The 18962-nt window shown below is 44.4% G+C and overlaps 1 protein-coding gene across 6 annotated transcripts in view; it reads right to left on the reverse strand.

Moving 5' to 3' along the window:
• Window positions 1-205: 205 nt before the first annotated feature.
• WT1 (WT1 transcription factor) overlaps window positions 206-18962 on the reverse strand; it is a 47586-nt gene continuing 28829 nt past the window's right edge. For 2 of the 6 annotated variants that reach the window (XM_075567346.1, XM_075567344.1), the window contains 6 exons: window positions 18770-18847; window positions 9726-9828; window positions 7843-7993; window positions 6019-6108; window positions 3281-3364; window positions 206-1644 (listed from right to left, as the gene is read on the reverse strand). In XM_075567346.1, the coding sequence (XP_075423461.1) occupies window positions 1523-1644; window positions 3281-3364; window positions 6019-6108; window positions 7843-7993; window positions 9726-9828; window positions 18770-18847 (628 nt within the window). In that variant the 3' untranslated portion in view covers window positions 206-1522. Of the gene's footprint in view, window positions 1645-3271; window positions 3365-6018; window positions 6109-7842; window positions 7994-9725; window positions 9829-18769; window positions 18848-18962 lie in introns of all 6 variants that reach the window. The other 4 variants (XM_075567342.1, XM_075567345.1, XM_075567347.1 and 1 more) reach the window with 2 other exon arrangements.

The raw sequence follows: 18962 nt of genomic DNA on the forward strand, positions 1-18962 counted from the left end.
TAGGGTTAAAAGCAACTTCGGTCCCAAAGCCCATGTTGGTCGGCAGATTACCCACAAGCCCATGTTGGTCGGCAGATTACCCACAAGCCCATGTTGGTCGGCAGATTACCCACAAGCCCATGTTGGTCGGCAGATTACCCACAAGCCCATGTTGGTCGGCAGATTACCCACTCCCAATTAAACTGCAAATAAATAAAATAGTCTAAAAAAAAACAAAAAAAAAAAAAAAAAAAAACCTCAGTCTCAATTCTTCAAAGAAACACCAATGATTAAAATTCAAGAGACCCCGTCACGCACCCATCTCCGAACGTAACCGAAGAGGGTTTAGGATGCGTCCGCTAAGTTGACAATATGAGATGGATTCATCTGGCATTAGCACAACCAAGTTAGCTAAAAAGTAGTAGATTCTCTGTTCAACGTGTGTAGATGTGCGGTTTTTAATGTCTGAATCGCCACATTTTAATGTAACTTTATTATAGATGCTGTATGGATGAAGGTCCTCAGAAAAAGCAGTGGTTCTTATACTTGAATACGGGATAGCATCACCCGTGTACCCCTCCACGGGGGGACAGTGCGTTAAGGCAGGGGTGCGCAAACTTCGTGAGCTGCGCCCCCCTGCCCGGGAGTCGCAGCGTTTGTGCCCCCCCCCCCCGTCCCCCTCTCCCAGTGACTCAGCGTCAAATGACGTCGCGGGTCATGTGACGTCACGTGAACCCGCCACGTCATTTGATGCGCGTTGCCATGACGATGCATCACCTGAGACCCGCAGAGAGCAGGTAAGTGAGTTACACAGGCCTCACGCCTCCCCGGCATTTCATTTCAATACCGTGGGCAAGAGCGGGGGGCCTCTGTAACTGCCCGCACCCCCCTACAATTTCTCCCCCCTCGCCCGGGGGGCGTGCCCCCCCAGTTTGCGCACAACTGATTTAAAGAATTGCAAAGCTTCCTGGACAGTTTTACAGTGGGAGCAGGACGTGTGAAGCTGTATTTGCACAGTTCTTAGACCAGAGGCTCCCTACTCTCAGTCCTCAAGGACCACTTGTGGTGGTAGGTCTTAGGAATACCCCTGCTTCAGCACAGGTGGCTCAATCAGTGGCTCAGTACACACACAGCAATTACCTTTGACCAGAGGTTCCCTACTCTCAGTCCTCAAGAACCCCTGACAGTGGTAGGTCTTAAGGATACCCCTGCTTCAGCACAGGTGGTTCAGTGAAAATGATTGGGCAACCTTCGAACCTGCACTGTTAGTGGTCCTTGGGGACTCCAGTTGGGAAACTCTGTTGGCATACAACGTAGAAAAAATGTGGGTGTCAAATAGCCAGTCGCTATAAAATCTACCCCATGTTTTGTACAACTTGGCATCTTTAATTATGACAGCGAGGACACAATGCCCTAACTGCTGAGGATGTCACAGGCTGGTTGCACGGAAAGTTTCATTTATTATATAATACAGTAGGAAGTCCCGGCGCGGGGACGGAAGGGGTCTTTTCCCCGGGGTGGAGGGGGTCTTTTCCCCCGGCACCTAGAGAGCCAGCTGCAGTTTGGTCATGTTCCTCTGATGCATGTTGTGGTGACGGACTAATTCATCTGATCTAGCAAACTTCTTCTGACAGCTGGGCCACCTGCAGCTGAAAGGTTTCTCACCTGTTAAAGGGAGAAGATACAATTATCGTGGGAGAACACTGCACTTTGTTTCCAAATATCCCGCCCTATACAAATACATATGCAACTCTCTTCTCCTGCATCTGTCTCCCCCTTTGGCCTTTTACATTGTAAGATCCGATGTGCTGGGGCCTCTATCTTTTGTTGCACATAACGTGTAAGCCAGGGGTGCTCAACGTCAGTCCTCAACCCCCCTCCCCCCCACCCCCAACCCTCAACCCCCAACAGGTCAGGTTTTCAGGGTATCCCTGCTTCAGCACAGGTGGCTCAATCAGAGGTTCAGACTGAGCCTCTGATTGAACCACCTGTGCTGAAGCAGAGACTGATTGAGCCACCTGTGTTGACGCAGAGATTGATTGAGACACCTGTGCTGAAGCTGGGATATCCTGAAAATCTGACCTGCTAGGAGGGGGGGGGGGGGTCTGGAGTTGAGCTCCCTGCTGGAAACCCTTCTCGCATGTCCAATCCGTATGGAAAAGGCTTTTTTTTTAGAAGCGTTTTCCCTCCGGCTCTGCCGATCGGATTGGCACTGGCAAATTCAGAGCTACCAGAATAGGCCCCACTGTGTGTATTACCCATAGTGCTGCGTTACGGAATAATCAGGGCCGGCCTTAGGGCAAGCCGATTGCTTTGGGCCCAGCGCCTTTGGGGGGCCCCGCACTGCCTCCTCTCCCTCCTCCTGTCGGCGGAGGGATTTGGAGGAGGGAGCGCGGGGACGCCGGAGAGGTAAGAGGTGTGTGTGTTGAGGGTGGGGGGGGGGGGTGCTGAGAGGGGGGGGGAGGGTGGTTGAGAGGGGGGATTTTACCTTCTCTGGAGCGCCCTCCTCCTGCGGCACCGCGTCATCATGGCGGAGACCTGACGTTCAATGACCCTGCGTCGTCACATGACAACGCATCGTAACATGCCGCCGTGATGTCATTGCGCAGAAGGAGGACTGCACTTCAAAGAATTGCGCAGGCAGGTGGGGTAAGTGCCCTTACCTTCTTCTACAGGGGGGGGGGGGGCGCTGCCAGAGAGCCGCTTTGGGCCCCACGAAGGCTAAGGCCCTTGGTTACCATGTAAACAGATAAATCTAAAAATAAGATGCAGGTTCCTGGAGGACCTTGGGTATCAGTAGGAATCATAACTCTCTCCCTCCTCTCCTTAGACTTAAAATATCATTAGACTGCACTTTCCTTTCTTGTTTGGAGTCACGCTACAGGTTTGTTGCGGTATCCGGAACAGGCGGTTCTCTTGTACGCAGATGGATACTTGTGTCAGCTAGTGACCGTGGTCTTTTCCAGCCCCACGTGGGGGGGAAGCAACGTCCATCTTTAACTTTGCCCAATTCCTCTCCATTCTTTGCGCCGTTTGCCATTTTCCCCCACTGTCAGACCAACTCCATTCATTTCAGAGTACATTTTTTTTAAATACTGACCAGGTGTCAAATTGGTGTCGCAGTTTATGGGTAGGTGTTTACTCCAGCTAAATGGGTTTACCCTGGGTAATATGGGTACTGCCAGCTTCAGGGAATTTAGCTTGTAAAGCTGGATAAGGGTTTACAAAACCTGCCCATTCTCAAGATCAAAACGATAAATGAAAAAAGAAATGTGAAGAAAAGTTTACGCACTTGTTTTACCTGTATGAGTCCGGGTGTGAGTCTTCAGGTGGTCAGACCGAGAGAATTTTCTCTGGCAGGTTTTGCACTGGAACGGTTTCACGCCTGTATAGAAATGTGGAGAAGGTTCGAAAAGGCGAGGATTAACTCATTGCGCTGCCAGATGTGCGTGCAAAACTGCAGTAATTCCCTCCATTTTTGGTTCTGACCCCGGGGGACATCACCCTGAGTAGAGATGGGGTGAAACTGTCAAAATCCGTTTCCTGGAATTTCCCGAGTTTTCCATGCAAAATCTGTTCCACCGTGTAAAAGGGAGGAGTAAAAACACTGACTGGCACTGAGTTTAGAGCGGTTCACTGAGTTTTTACCTGGTTCAATTCCCGGTGTCAGCTCCTTGTGACCTTGTGCAAGTCACTTTATCTCCCTGTGCCTCAGGCACCAAAAATATAGATTGTAAGATCTACAGGGCAAGGACTGTGTCTGCAAAATGTCTCTGTAAAGTGCTAAGTAAAACTAGCAGCGCTACACAAGAACAAATTATTATTATTAAAATCTGCTGACGGATTGTTCCGTGCGGATTAATCAAAAAACGCCATTGGATACAATTCGCCGGTAGACTTTAGCAATCCAATCCGCGGATCCAGCAATCTACAGATTGGATTCTTAAACTCCGTCAATGGATCGCGGAATCCATGGATGGATTGTCGGTGATAAAAAAAATCCGCAAAAATCGAATCGCCATTTTTGAGACTGATCCACGGAAATCCACGAACCTTCCAATCCGATGTAGATCCAAATCCGCAACAAAAATGTCCCCCGTCTCTAATCCTGAGTGATAATGTAGCATCCTACACCCAGAGAACCCTAGATGTATGTAATTACTTAGACCAAGAGAATGTGCCTGTAACGATATGGGCAATGTCACGCTTATAATAAAGGTGAAGCCCAGCCATCGTCCTATCGTCTGGATTGATATACTGTACAGGCTTGCCCCGTATATTCATCCTATCATGGCTCATCTGGCCAACTGTGTTTCATAGAAAGGGATTGTAATGTTTAACAAACATAACATTGTCTGTGTTTGGGTGTACCTGATGTTCTGGGGTCTCTGGACGTGCTAGACTGGTAATACACTTACCAAGCCTGCACGCCCAGGGATCCAGGTCTCGCTTGTTCCACAAGGGGGTTGAAGACAAAAGAGAGTGGGAATGGGCCGGCCTCCTATCTGGGAGACGTTGGTCCGATAAGCGGACCAACGATGGGCACCACTCCTTAGAAAAGACATTATGGAACTAGAGAGAGTGCAGAGAAGAGCCACCAAATTAATAAAGGGGGTGGACAATCTAAGTTATGAGGAGAGGCTAGCTAAATAATATGTATTTACATTAGGAAAGAGGCGTCTAAAAGGGGATATGATAACTATATACAAATATATTCGGGAACAGTACAAGGAGATTTCAAAATAACTATTTATCCCAAGGGCAGTACAAAGGACTTGGGGTCATCCCTTAAGGTTGGAGGAAAGGAGATTTCACCAGCAATAAAGGAAAGGGTTCTAGTAAGGGCAGTTACAATGTGGAATTCATTACCCATGGAGACTGTGATGGCAGATACAATAGCTTTGTTCAAAAAAAGGTTGGACATCTTTTTAGAAAGGAAAGGTATATACCAAATAAGTAAACATGGGAAGGATGTTGATCCAAGGAGTAATCCGATTGCCAATTCTTGGTGTCATTAAGGAATTTATTTTTCCCCTTATGAGAGATCATTGAATGATGTCACTAGGGGTTTTTGTTTACCTTCCTCTCAATCAATAAGTAAGTATAGTATAGATATAGGATAAAGTATCTGTTGTCTAAATTTAGCCTAGGTTGAACTTGATGGACGCACGTCTTTTTTCAACCTCATCTACTATGTAACTATGTAACTATGTAACTATATCTCTGCCCTAGGCAGCGAGGCGCCTATCTCAACCTGGAGATAGTGAGCCGCCCGTGAGGATAGGGGCTGTTAGGCACTGTTACCAGTGGCTGCTTCATAAACTCCGCCTCCCTTGCCTTAGTCCCCTGTCACACCTTCAGTCCGGATTAGCCAACACAGGCAAGGCCTAGCGCTGTGATTGGTCTAACCTCCATTATCTGTGTTGTGATTGGTCGCTGGCCCATTTACCGTGTTTCTCTATGGAGAGGAGAACCTGAGAAAAGGAGCGGCTAATCTCAGCTCCAAGAGAGTTGCTGAACCTAGCATGTACAAACTAAGCGGTATTCTCCGAGGGAGTATAGCTCTGTTGTGATTCTGTGGTGGGTCTTCTGGCTCTGGCTGGAATAAATATCCTTTTATTTGATCTTTGTGTCTGGTGCTTGACCCGTGAAAGAGTTCTGGTCTTCCGTGACAGGGTCTTCTTCCAAACTGGCCTCTGAGCCAATCATTTTATGTTACTATGTTGGAGACACAAGTATTTCCAAATTCACACATGCTAAACGCAAAAATTACCAAACTCTGTATTGTCCTTAAATCAAACATTATTTCTGGTTTTTTCACCCAGGGGTTGCTGATGCAATAGTCATTACTGATCATTAATGGCCATTCACCTAAATAGCCATAAGTGATCAATAATAATATAACTAATCACCAATAATCACTATTGCACCCATGTGTTTAAATGAAACCCCACAATATGCTGCAATGTGCATGTGCAGACAGAACAATCCTGAATATTCCTTACACAGTCACTAAATATTCAACGGGTAATTAACTACCTGTGTGTCGTCTTTGGTGCCTTTTCAGTTGATCTGAACGAGAGAATCTCCGCTCACAGTCTTTAAAATCACACTGGTAGGGCTTTTCACCTTAGGGTACAGAAGATACATGGAAAATCTAGACCATGTTTAATGAGAATTCTAATTGCGGAGCTAATATGTTGGAACTTATTTACAATCACTATTATTATTCCGTATTGATTAGTTAGCACAATGAAGATGAAAGGCCGTACAGAAACATCTAATCCAGTAATGCAGGCAAAGAAACACCAACATGGGTGACCTTACAACCTAAAACACATAGGGGAAGTATGATAAAACATATAGGGAAAGTATGATAAAACACATAGGGGAAGGATGATAAAACACATAGGGGAAGGATGATAAAACACATAGGGGAAGGATGATAAAACACATAGGGGAAGGATGATAAAACCCATAGGGGAAGGATGATAAAACACATAGGGGAAGGATGATAAAACACATAGGGGAAGGATGATAAAACACATAGGGGAAGTATGATTTATGATTGAGTATTAGCAGAATAACAAAGGATTACTATTATCGTTTATTTGTAAAGTGCCAACATATCCCGCAGTGCGGTACAATGGTGTGCAGAGTTATGTATATTACATACAAGTGAAGTTACAAACAAGTGAGGACAAACACGCACACACAAATACAAAGAGGTAATGATGCCCTGATCCGGAGAGCTTACATTCTAGAGGGAATGTGGGACAATGTTGAAACAAGAACGTAAGGTGGCTGCTCATTGTATCAGGTTGGAATATGGCCCAGTCTGTAGATGAATCCATTAATGTTTGTTTTTTGTTGGGGTGGGGGGATGTTACATAGGGTGGAGATTGGACCAGCCACACACTTGGACCCTATGGGGTTGAAGGGGGACGGGGGTTGGATGTTAGAGTTCATGATAAAAGAAGGAGGAGGAAACTAATGACGTTGCTTTCAGAATTATTACAGTCACGTTGCTCCTGGAGCATATTCGATTCCTTTGCCAGCATTGCTACCTTTTTAAGCAGCAATTCTCCCCAAAATCAAGTGTTTTGTTCACCCAATAATAACCAGGGGTCCTCCGGAGCTGAAGGGCAACACTCATAGCTACGGGGGCTGTATTCGGCTCACCCACTTGGAAGCTGCAATGTAATCTCACTATGGTGCACAGCTTGCTACTGGCGCCAGAGTGAGGCTTATTCCGGCTGCCATACTCGTTTCTCCCGGACAAGAATTCTTGTAAGGGAATTTCCAAATGAAATAGCTTGAAGTGCCGTGGTTCAGCTCCAGGGACCCCCTTGTTTCAAAAAAGGTTACTAAATATAATGGTAAACAATGATGAGCAGCACCAACTTTATTATTATAATAAACAATAACAATTATAATGGGCCAACTTTAGAGTTCTTCATATAAGTAGGGTGATACACCACTGGATAGCATGTTCCCATGCAAGCGTTGGATGTCCACACTCCCTTTCATTTCATTCAAAAGCTCGTGTACAAACTACGAAATCTATGAAGAACCTCTCATGATGGGCTATAAAAAAAACTCTGGCTTCCTGAATGAGATGTATTAATTAATTAAGATGTAATTGTGTGATGGTTTGGGGGTGCTTCTGATGGCACAAGGGAGGGTACTTCAGCAGTATGGGAGTGGGAGAAGGTGGTGACGAGCAGAATAGAGGGTTCATGCAATATAGGACAGTACTGGGAGATGGAATTCAATGTACTGTAACCCAGCACATTGTTGATCAAGGAGATGCATGTAAGTGCTCTGTATGAATTGAATATTGCAACGTATGGCAGACAGTACCTGTATGCTTCCTGCTATGCATTTGCAGATGGGACAGCTTGAAGTACCTCTTGTTGCAGCCGGGATACGCGCACATAAATGGCCGCTTTTCATTTGTCTCAGTTGCTGACCGGACGATAGCTGGGGTCACTCCTGGTACACGCCGCATGTCCTAGAATAAAAAGGCGCCGATTCATTTTCATGCTGTTTTATTCATTATTTTTTTCTCCCGCTGTTTTGTGAAGACAGAGCAAACGCAGGAAAAATAAAAAAATTAAAATACTGCATTTACAACCGTGAGAATTGTATTTATTTATTAAATGTGTTACCAGGAAGTAATGCATTGAGAGTTACCTCTCGTTTTCACGTATGTCCTGGGCACAGAGTCATATTGACGATGCATGGTTACATTAAATGAGCAGAAGATAAAGAGGGAGTCCCGCACTGCACTTATAAAAAAAATCTTGTTTATGTTTTAATAGATGCAGCCTTTGATCACCTTTATGGTAAACTAATTATCTAAGCTGCCGATCGATTCTTTCAGCTGTTATCAATCTGCAAAGATCCTGCTTCCCGGGGTTCACTAAATGGCTGCCTTTCATCAATCGTTCAGTCAGTGCAACTCAGCAGCTACAATGTATCCTTATATCACTAAGGTAACATTATCTATTTTTAGTTTAGTTTGGGAATATTGGCAACAAATTATCACAAACAGGAAAGTGTTACAAAGATCTTGCACTGCTGGGGAGGTGGGCTAAAGCCTGTAATAGAAATCAAAGGATGCTCAGTATATTAAAACTCATTAAAAATGGCATTAAGAGTTGATTTTCTTTTTTAAATGGAGTGAGTATTATCTAATACTACAGAACTTATTTATTTATGAAAGAAGACATGTTGGATATTGCATGGATTGCTCCTTTGAAAGTAATGTTTGCACACATGTCAGGACAGATAGAGATATTCTAGGTTATAGGCATATGTAACCGTTATAGACCCGATTAAGATGTGAGGCAGCGGAAGTCTTGAAATTACTTACATCCCCTGCTCCATTCATTGTCCTTCTCTACACATTTTGCGCCCAGAAGGGAAAACACAACGAAAAGTGTGAAATTGTGTTTAAATAAATACTTTGCCTAAGTCCTCTACAGCTGGAGGTGGCTGGCGCATTCCGCAGAGGTCACAGGTCACACCGGGGTTCAAAAGCAGGAATATGTCCAGTTGGAGTAAGCAGAAAACCAAAGCTCTATTAACCATTTTACTGCCGGAAGGGCCTGCAATGCATTGTGGGAGGATTAACACACTGTTATTTTTGTGTGTTGCCTTTCTCATTAGAAGCCAATAAGCAATAATGTTACAAATCGTTCATTCCAGCCCTTCCAGCCCCATTGCGTCCAGCTGTGTGGCTGGACCAATCTCCAGCCTCTGTAACATCCCCCTCCCAAAACCTTATTGGAGTCAGCTGTGTGGCTGGACCAATCTCCTTCCGGAGACATGCTCCATCCCACGGTGAGCAGACACTTTGCCTTCTTGTTTCTCATTCCCTCTAGAGCAGGGTTAGCCAACTCCAGCCATTCACGGCCACCGACAGGCCAGATTTTAAGGATATCCTTGCTTCAGCACAGGTGGCTCAGTCACAGGAGCCACCTGTGCAGAAGTGATCCTGAAAACCTGACCTGTTGGTGGCTCTTGAGGACTGGAGTTCGCTAACCCTGCTCTAGATTGGAAGCTCTCGGATCAGGGCCCCCGATGCCTCTTTGTATCTGTGTGTGCGTGTTTATCCTCACTGGTATGTAACCTCATTTTTATGTAATACTGTATACATAACTCTGCACCCCATTGTACCGCACTGTGTTATAGGTTGGCGCTCAACAAATAAACGATAGTAATAATCACATCATACTTACTTGTATGCCCCGGAACATGCCATGTGTGTGTATCCTGTACTGACCCCCGCAGCTGTATAACATGGGGGTGCTGTGATTGTCACTTTCATAGGCTGTTGCGTGACTGCAAAGACAAAGAAGAAATCACCCAATTGAATGAACATTTTATACCTGATTTAAGCTCAAACAAAATACTCCTGTAGCACAGAACCAGAACTCGGGCAGAGAAGTAGTCAAATGGTTGAAGGAGCGGCTCAGTGAGTAATGACACTGACTGGCACTGAGTTTGACGCAGAGGTTCAATTCTCGGTGTCGGCTCCTTGTGACCTTGGGCAAGTCACTTTATCTCCCTGTGCTTCAGGCAGCAAATACATAGATTGTAAGCTCCACGGGCCAGGGACTGTGTCTGCAACATGTCTCTGTAAAGCGCTGCGTAAAACTAGCAGCGCTATACAAGAACATGCTATTATTATTATAAACGCGCTTGATCATTAGGAAATATTGATTGGGTGAAGAGTTTTGCGTACGATGGTATTTAAGGACAAAGTGCCTCTTATACCTGGCACTGTGTTTGAGTAGTCTCCACATGTGCTTAACAAATAATTAGCGATATGCAATGCTGTTCAAGTTTGTTTGTTTTTGCGTTGAGAAATGTGGATGGCGTGAGACGCTGGTGGCGCGTGTTTTTAGACATGAATTCAACTGCAAAGAGCTAACTTTGCAAGAGTCACCTACAGTGTCTGCAACGCGGTGAATGGATCACCACCTGGGAAATATTTGGGACTGGCTTTTCATTTCTGCAACGTGTTCTGAAGTCACGAATACCCCAAAATCGCCAAATTCTCCGAATATGATGTCTGAAGTATTCGTCACTAAACGGTGCTCCGCTTAGCACCCTTCAGTGAATATGGGCCAAAAAGGATTAGCTCGAACTTTTAAGCAGGGAGATCTCTGCAGAAAGACATATTCCATCCTTACAGAGACCCTGCGCTAAAGTACCATTGTGTCCTATTAAACTAGAATAGGCTAACTGGTTCTGCCACTAGCGTTTCGCAGAACTTCTAATGACGCAATGAATTACATTTGTATCACTTAGATCAGGAGCAGCCAACTCCCGTCCTCAAGGGCCACCAACAGGTCAAGTTTGAAGGATATCTCTGCTTCAGCACAGGTGGCTCAATCAGTGGCTCAGTCGAAAGACTGGCAACATATTCATATTATAACCTCTACACCCAACGCATTGCAGGTCCCCGTGGCAATGAAGGGGTTAATAAGAGCGCTTCATGCTAATAACCTTGGAATGCAAAAATGCCCTAAATTTCACATTAAGTGCAGAGGCGTTTTATCTGCCGCTCATGACTCGGATATTTGCCAGATAACACGAAGAATGTGATAACATTTACCGGAATCGCTGCCGCCAAGCAGAATTTCTGGTTGCATAATGTAACATCTCACATCAAGTGTACCACATGCACGCTTTGCCAACTCCCACGTCTTATTGATAAGAAACCCCACAAAAAGTCATGTTACTGAGATTTGGGGGTTCTGAACCCAGAAATTGCTCTGTTACCCTTTCAGTGCTAATGGTGCTTGCCACCTGCCTGGCCACACGTGTGCTGCATTTGGCTATACAATTGCTTAAGCAGTATTCCTGTTCCATGTACCTATGACATCTATAGATTGCTCTTCAGCACAATTTGAGCTTTTAATCTGTATCATTCATGGGGAGGGTTTGCATGTCATGTGACCAATATATAATGTCATAAATATGGTGATATGTCTGAGATATCTCTAACAAATCCCACCCTTTTATTAAATTGACTAATACATGTTCTTACCCTTATTCCTGATATGTAAAGGTTTTCATACTGGTTTGGCCGATATGGTCCCAAATGAGTACGACTTGGCAAGTCTCTTATCTCGGCATAACCATACCCTACAAAAGCATAAGAAGGCCCTACAAAGGTGCATATTTTATGAAAGTGCACACCCCACAGAATTTAAACATGGCTAACGTCTTCCCCGCAAAGATATCTAGCAGGAAACCGTTGCTAGAAACGACAGTCTTTATATTTCTCTCATACATTTATACTAATGGCTTAGCATCAAACTCACTGTAATCAAGGAGAGCAATACTAAATGCCATTGCCCTGTGTCCCCTGAACACACCCTGATACCTGTTCTGTATATTACATACAGCTTGGACCAATACAGGACACCAAATTAGTCATTAGGATCTTACGGTGAGTGCAAAAGGGGCAACCCACTATTGACAAGGCAAACCTACTCCCATAACATAAAAACACCCCAAAAATGTGTTCTCCCACAAAAACATTTCTATCCACCGATCATTGTTGAAAATAGGTGTCTCGATAACTTCCCACTAGCTTCAGATTCTGATATCAGATATTGTGTAGACTTTACATACTGTTTTAGCCAACACAGGCAGCGTGGGATTCCTCAAAGTGTTTTTTTTAGGACTTAATGCAAAAGGTGACCTCCATGATTGATCAGGCCAAACACTTCCCATGGCATAAGTATACTCCCGCAAAAGTATGTGTCGTATGAAAGTACACACCAAGGGAATTCAGACATGACTAACCTATATCTCCCCCTTCCCCCCCCCCCCCCCCCCCCCATCAAGTTCTATCCAGGAATCTTTGTTGAAAACGGTTGTCTTGATATCTTTCTCGTAAATTCCAACTAGCTTCAGAGTTTGCATCACAATCCCTCAGACAAGGTCATTGCAATCATGGAAAGTAATATTTCATGTAACTGCCCAGTGTCCCCTGAGTACACTGGTACCAGATACAGTATGTACAGGTTTGCGTACTGTTTTTGCATTTACAGGAGCCAAATGATCAATCACTGCCAGGGCTTAGGACTACCTGAAAAAGGGCACACCCCGTTATCGCCATGATAAAACACCCCCCATATAAAAGTTTATCTTTTCTTAAAGCCCAGAAGGGCCCCAGGGGGGGGGGACAGACAGTTAGGTGGATCTCACTGTTTGTCAATTCCCAAATATATATGCAGATGTACCTAGGGGCGTGTAACCTCTCACATGAGGGGTGTACTCCCTAAATACAGCTCTGCCTTGTAACGTAGTGAAGATTCCTCCAAAGGGATATTCTGAGTAGGAGTGTAGATCTCTGAAAATGTTGGTGAACATGTGGTAAAGTAGTAGCTTTATCTTATGAAGCCTATCATGATCAGACACCGTCTCACAGTCCAGAGTAGGACCGAAATGTTGATCCTTGTACTTTTGCGCGACTAAAACATTTTTTGCCAAGACCACTGGAGCGCCGTCTTCTTTCTTCTCAGGATTTGCTATACCCCTAACTCGCTAGGGCTTTCTGAGCCCCCATGGCAGGTCTTCAACGTAATTGTGAGTGCACCTACCTTCTACTTTATCAGGGTGGTCTCTGGCCAGAGCTGATATGTTATCATAAAACCTCAGTAATATTTGATATCTGAGCTCACTTTGGAAAAGTGGTGTAGCCCGAACATGGTGGGTAGCCCAATAGGAACTTATGTTGGGTTGTTTTACAGACGTGACCCAAGAATTTCTTTAGTTCAGATATACTGTATCAATGGGACCCCAGTCGTGTGCTCTTCCACACAAACTACAATACACTGATGGACATACAGATTGGTCTGGGTGACCATGTCTTCCAACAGCTTATCAGGTCGAATATACCTGAAAATAATCAATTGGACTAAAAAAGGGATTTCTGGACAATAATTATTAGGATGTATCTACAAACTATCCCTAAACTCTGCCCAGGTTTAGGGACCACGTCCTCCTCATCCTCAGATATTGAACTGCAAGAGACTTAAACTGACTCCTGATGGGACCAGCTGTTATCCTAATTTGATAACGTCTCTTGATCCTCCTGCTAGTGAATGGTTCCTCAGAATCTGAAGTAGCACCACCAGTTAAAGACTCTAATGGAAAAACTCAGATTCAGAGTCTTCATAATGTAAGTATGTATGTATGTCTTTATTTATATAGCGCCATTAATGTACATAGCGCCTCACAGCAGTAATACACGTGACAATCATATAAAAAATAAATTATATAAATAACACAAAGGGGAGACGTGCTTCAGACATTAAAGTAACATTTAGGAAAAGGAGTCCCTGCTCCTAAGAGCTTACAATCTAATCCCTCAGATCAGACTCAGATCCTGAGTGATCCATCATATCAAGAACTTCCCCAGCAGAGAACGTCTTAGCCGTTTTCCAAATAAACTAGGAAAAGACTAAGGAAAGAAAAATAAAACCCCAAAAATATAAGTATATAAGTAAAATATATAAAACAAAAAACCTACTTAAAAGAAATGTAAGTATCTAAACTATATAGAATAATATATAGCATACAAATATAACATATTGAAATTATACAATATAAAAATAAATTGAAATATCAGAAATCTATTAGCTCTGTGTAGTGTTTAGTATTAGAATAGATCAGTTCGCTATAGTGACAATTTACCCTAAAATATAACAATAGAGAATAATGAAATCAATGGAGGCATAATGCAAGAAAGTATTTATCTCTGCACAATATCATCTCTCTCTCTCCTCCAAAATAACAAACAACCCACAGAAAGAGACAGGAAATGACACATAGTTTTATAGACTGTAGGAGGTACCTGTGCTATCTGACCACTGTGATTGGCCACAGCCGAGAGCAGAGTGCCCTGGGTGAATGTGTCCTGTGATCTTCCATGTATGTCACAATGTACGAAGGTAATCAGAGAGTGTCTCGGCAATCTCATCATTGCTGTGATCGGTCACGTGTCAGGTGGCACATGTTCCTCCAACATTGTGACTGATGGAAGACCGGGCACACGGATTTAAAGTATAATCAATTAATTTATTGAGCTAAACACAACGTTTCGACCGCAATGATCTTTATCAAGTGAAGTCTAAGTGGCTTCTTCTCCAACATTGTGTCATGACAAACCAAGGGAGACCTCTGGTTGCTGCCCTTGGCATAAGGGAGGGAACAAAAGTGCCCCTTAAATTTAGGTAGGACCAGTGTCTTACGACCATTGCTATCAGGTATCGAAGCATTCAGGTGGCCCAGGACCGTTCCGATCGCCTTCCCTTTTTGTCTGCGTAAATTCCCCCTGCAATTTAAAAAGTGTCGGCCTGTTCTTAATGCGGATCCCAAAGTGGAGCAGAGCCTCTGTATAAGGTTAACAGGCAAATGTATATTTCCATGTACACTAAATTAGAATTATTCTCCCAGTACAATAATAACCTGGCTTTGCACACCAGAACCACCGCAAGTGGAAAGAGCTCAAGGATTAGTTTTGAACAGTCCATATATTTTACAGATGTAAATCTTTTGGACAAAAAGAAGCCTGAGTTTATGGCCCCTGATATTAGAAGTACTGTGTATTGTAACTCAGAGCCAAAAGAAGACAGATAAATATTTTGGCTCGATGTCTCAGAGATGAGGCTACGTCTAGCACTGATTTTCCACAGATTCTGCAACTTTGGCCTTAAAAAAGCTTTTCATCTTTTTTCAGCCCCATAGATCATCCTTCCAGATTCCCTTTCTTTACCCCTCATTGCCGGCGCAGGTCACATACTTTTGTGTTACTAAGAAGCCTGTGAACTTTTGGACGTGGAACATGCCATTCGTTTCACACCGCACTCCTGTAATATTTCCATCTTTTCCCCCGCTGATAACCTTGCGTCCTTATTAGCCGCAAATTCGCATTTTGGGATCCTGCTCAAGATTGATCTCTGCCTCCTCTGTTACCCCCACAAAAGGAATCTCAAGTTGGGTTAGATACAACTTTTGGGCAAATGAGTAACATATATCAGGGGTTATTCATTAAATTGTGATAGTGCCGATCAGGACACTATTGTCTGCCCCCGCAATCCTTTTTCACTGAATCCCCCCGTGTTACTTCAGATTTCATCCTATTTTTTATTTTGACAAATTATTTGTAATTTCCTTTTTCACTGTCACATATATCGCTTTCCTAATGTAAATGCAGAATTGTTATGTATTAAATATTTTGCTTGTGGTTTTTGTACAGTTATATGTGGGAACTTTATTACATGTTGCTAATTGGGACTGATCTGGTAAGAAGCTATTACAGAGCTATTCACTTTATTGGACTGAAGGAGCAGCTCAGTGAGTACAGACACTGACGCTAAAAACAATTGCACTGAGTGTGAAGCAGGGGAACCTGGTTCAGTTCCCAGTGTCAGCTCCTTGTGACCTTGGGCAAGTCACTTTATCTCCCTGTGCCTCAGGCACCAACATTGTAAGCTCCACAGGGCAAAAATGCTATGCAGCATCCAGTGACAGCACTATACAAACATTATTATAATGGAGCTGATCTATTCACCAGAGAAGTCGGTTCACAACATGTCAGAGGACTATGTTAGATGCTGTTGTCACCCATTGTTCTCTGGTTGGATTAAGAGGCCCTCTCTTTGAACACTATGGGATCGAGGAATTGAAGCCATTTTGGCATCAAATTGATACTGAAAGAAGTAGTTCTGTGCGTGAATGTATTACGCTATTTTACACCTCTCTGTGTGCGTCGCTGTGTGATCTGGGCAGCGTACGGGAGGAGTTCCTTATGTACGTAGTATACTGTATTTTTATAATGGGATTATCTCATTCTGCCTCTGCAGTGCATCACTTTATTTCCTTTTTTTAGCATCAAAAATCCTTGCCAAGTCTGAAGTCTTCTGCATCAAACGTAAGGCACTAAATTCCCAAAGCTCTGACGTTTGGCGCAGGTGCAAGCAAGAAGCAGATGCAACAAAACTTCCATTGGTGATCTGTGGAGTGTCAGGACGAGGAGCTGGGGCGCAGTTCAGCCTCGCACTTAATCTAATATATAATGGGATGCACCAAATTGTGTTTATTAATCCGTCACTTTATTCCAATTTTCTTAGCACCAGCTGCGATATAACATGTGATGTTAAAGGTATGTGACAGTAAAACATCAGTAGTACTGAGCTGCAGCGGTAACTGTTGGGTTACAGAACTGATGTCCTCTCACGGTCAGGTGACAAACGATGTCTTATAGTGTTTCATATAATTAAGCTCCTCTAGAGCCGCAGGCTACATGGCGTTTACATGTTTTATTTTTGTATTACAGGATAGAAGCCGGGTTCTCCGGATCTGAACAGTGCTAATTTCAGGTCCGGGGACCCGCTGCTTCCAGCGATACTTACCTCTGTAGGGGTGACTGTGCAATTTCCATGTCCTGGCCATTCTGGCCAATAGGAAACCGCACCGGTTGATGTCACGGCTTCCTATTGGCTGGTTGTGGCGCGGGGTATTTTTAGGCGCCATTATGTTAGGCACACTGTTTCCCTGCCTGCAAAGATATCAACACCATTACACAGGACAGTATCTCTGGAAGCAGGGGGTCCCCAGATCTGAAATCAACACAGTTCAGCTCCGGAGACCGCCTGCTTCAACCCTGTACGTAAAATAATAATTTTTACACACAATGCGGCATGCTCTGCTGCTATAAACGGTGCCATGGTATCAGCCAAACTACATGTTACATGGATATCTCAGGATCACGGGATTACAGAGCATCAGAGCTCAGCGAATCTCCGCTGTAGGTCTAAAGGAGCCAAACATATATGGCTGTATACAATGGCTTATATCGGGTGTGCAAACTGGGGGGCACATGATTTTCCAGGAGGGGGGGGGGGGGGGGCGCGGCCAGTGGTGGGATTCGCCGAACTGGTGCTTAATTCTCTCTCACGTGCGGGTGGCGCGCGGCGTCTACCAGCATCTTCCCGGCATCTTTCCCCTGCAAATTTTCTCAATATGGCCGCGCAGCGTCAAACGGCGGCATGTTGCCATGCCAGCGGGACCGCTACATGACGTAACCGCATCGTGTGATGCCTGTTGCTATGACAACGGGATGCTGCGTGACGTCACGTTGTCATGGCAACACGGCAACATGTGACGTCACACGGCCACATTGAGAAGATTTTCAGGGGAAAGACGCCAGAGCCCGCCCGCCTGCCCGCCCGCCCGCACAGGTGAAAGACTTGCAGGGGGAAGATGACGCCGCTGAAGGTAAGAAAAGAACCGGTTACTAACATTTTTGCACCCCACCACTGGGCGAGGTGGTTACAGAGGCCCCGCACTCTTCCCCCAAGGGATTTAAATGCCGGGGGATCGCGTGAGGCCTCCGCAACTTCCCTTACCTTGTCTTCGGTGACAAGTCACCATGGCAACGCTGCGTCATGTGAGCTTGTGCGTCATTTGATGTCGGAGACAAGGAGGGAGGCGCAAGCAGGGTTGAGTGCAGAAAGGGGGGCGCAGGGGGGGCAAAGTTTGCGCACCCCTGGGTTATATCCCACTTCTTCCCAAATGATAGTAACATGATAAAGGCTGTTAGATACCCAGAATTACCCCTAATTATAGCTTCTTCTAAAAGTTATGCTAAAGTTTGGTACGGCTGAGTGCCAGCTCAGAGCTGGGCGTTTTACTGGCACTTTAAAAGGGTACAAAAATAGTAAGAGAGGTGAAATATCAATATTATGCATCCATTAGCGCCTTCCATAGGACTAATCTATGTAATAATTCCTCATATTATTGCCTGAGGAAATGTATTTGATGTATTGAAGCAAAACCCAGCATACCCTACATCATGGGAGGCCAGCTCTCAGTTCTCAAGGGCCCCCAACAGGCTGGGTTTTCAAGATATCCCTGCTTCAGCAAAGGTGGCTCAACCAGTAGTTCAGTCAAAGACTGATTGAGCCACCTGTGCTGAAGCAGGGATATCCCGAAAACCTGACGTGTTGGTGGCCCTTGAGGACTGGAGATGGCCTCCCTTGCCTTACATGATGGGTTTCGTTCAAGTCCTTTTGGACGCTGCTTAAAAAAGTGATTCTTTCAACACATCCGAGACCCAGACGCATTTCACAGCGATTAACATTTGTTTCAATAATGAAACATTTTCCATAGCGTTACTACCCTCTTAATTTGAGGTGCCTGCACACAAAAAAAGAATGTAAACAAGACAAAGAATATAAAATAATAAATACAACCTTACCCCTTAAGTGAAGATCCCAAATTCATTTGATTCCATGTCATACATTCCAGCTGTGAGGTCATTTGGTACAGATTGTCACTGTTACAAAAATATCTAGAATTAGTACTAACAACGCACAGTGCATCCAGATCCCAAAAAATGGCAATATAATGTTTATTTTAACAACCAGCAGAACAGTTTAGCCCAAACATCT

This window comes from Ascaphus truei, chromosome 12 (assembly GCF_040206685.1).
Source record: "Ascaphus truei isolate aAscTru1 chromosome 12, aAscTru1.hap1, whole genome shotgun sequence".
In the NCBI taxonomy this organism is placed as follows: Eukaryota; Metazoa; Chordata; class Amphibia; order Anura; family Ascaphidae; genus Ascaphus; species Ascaphus truei.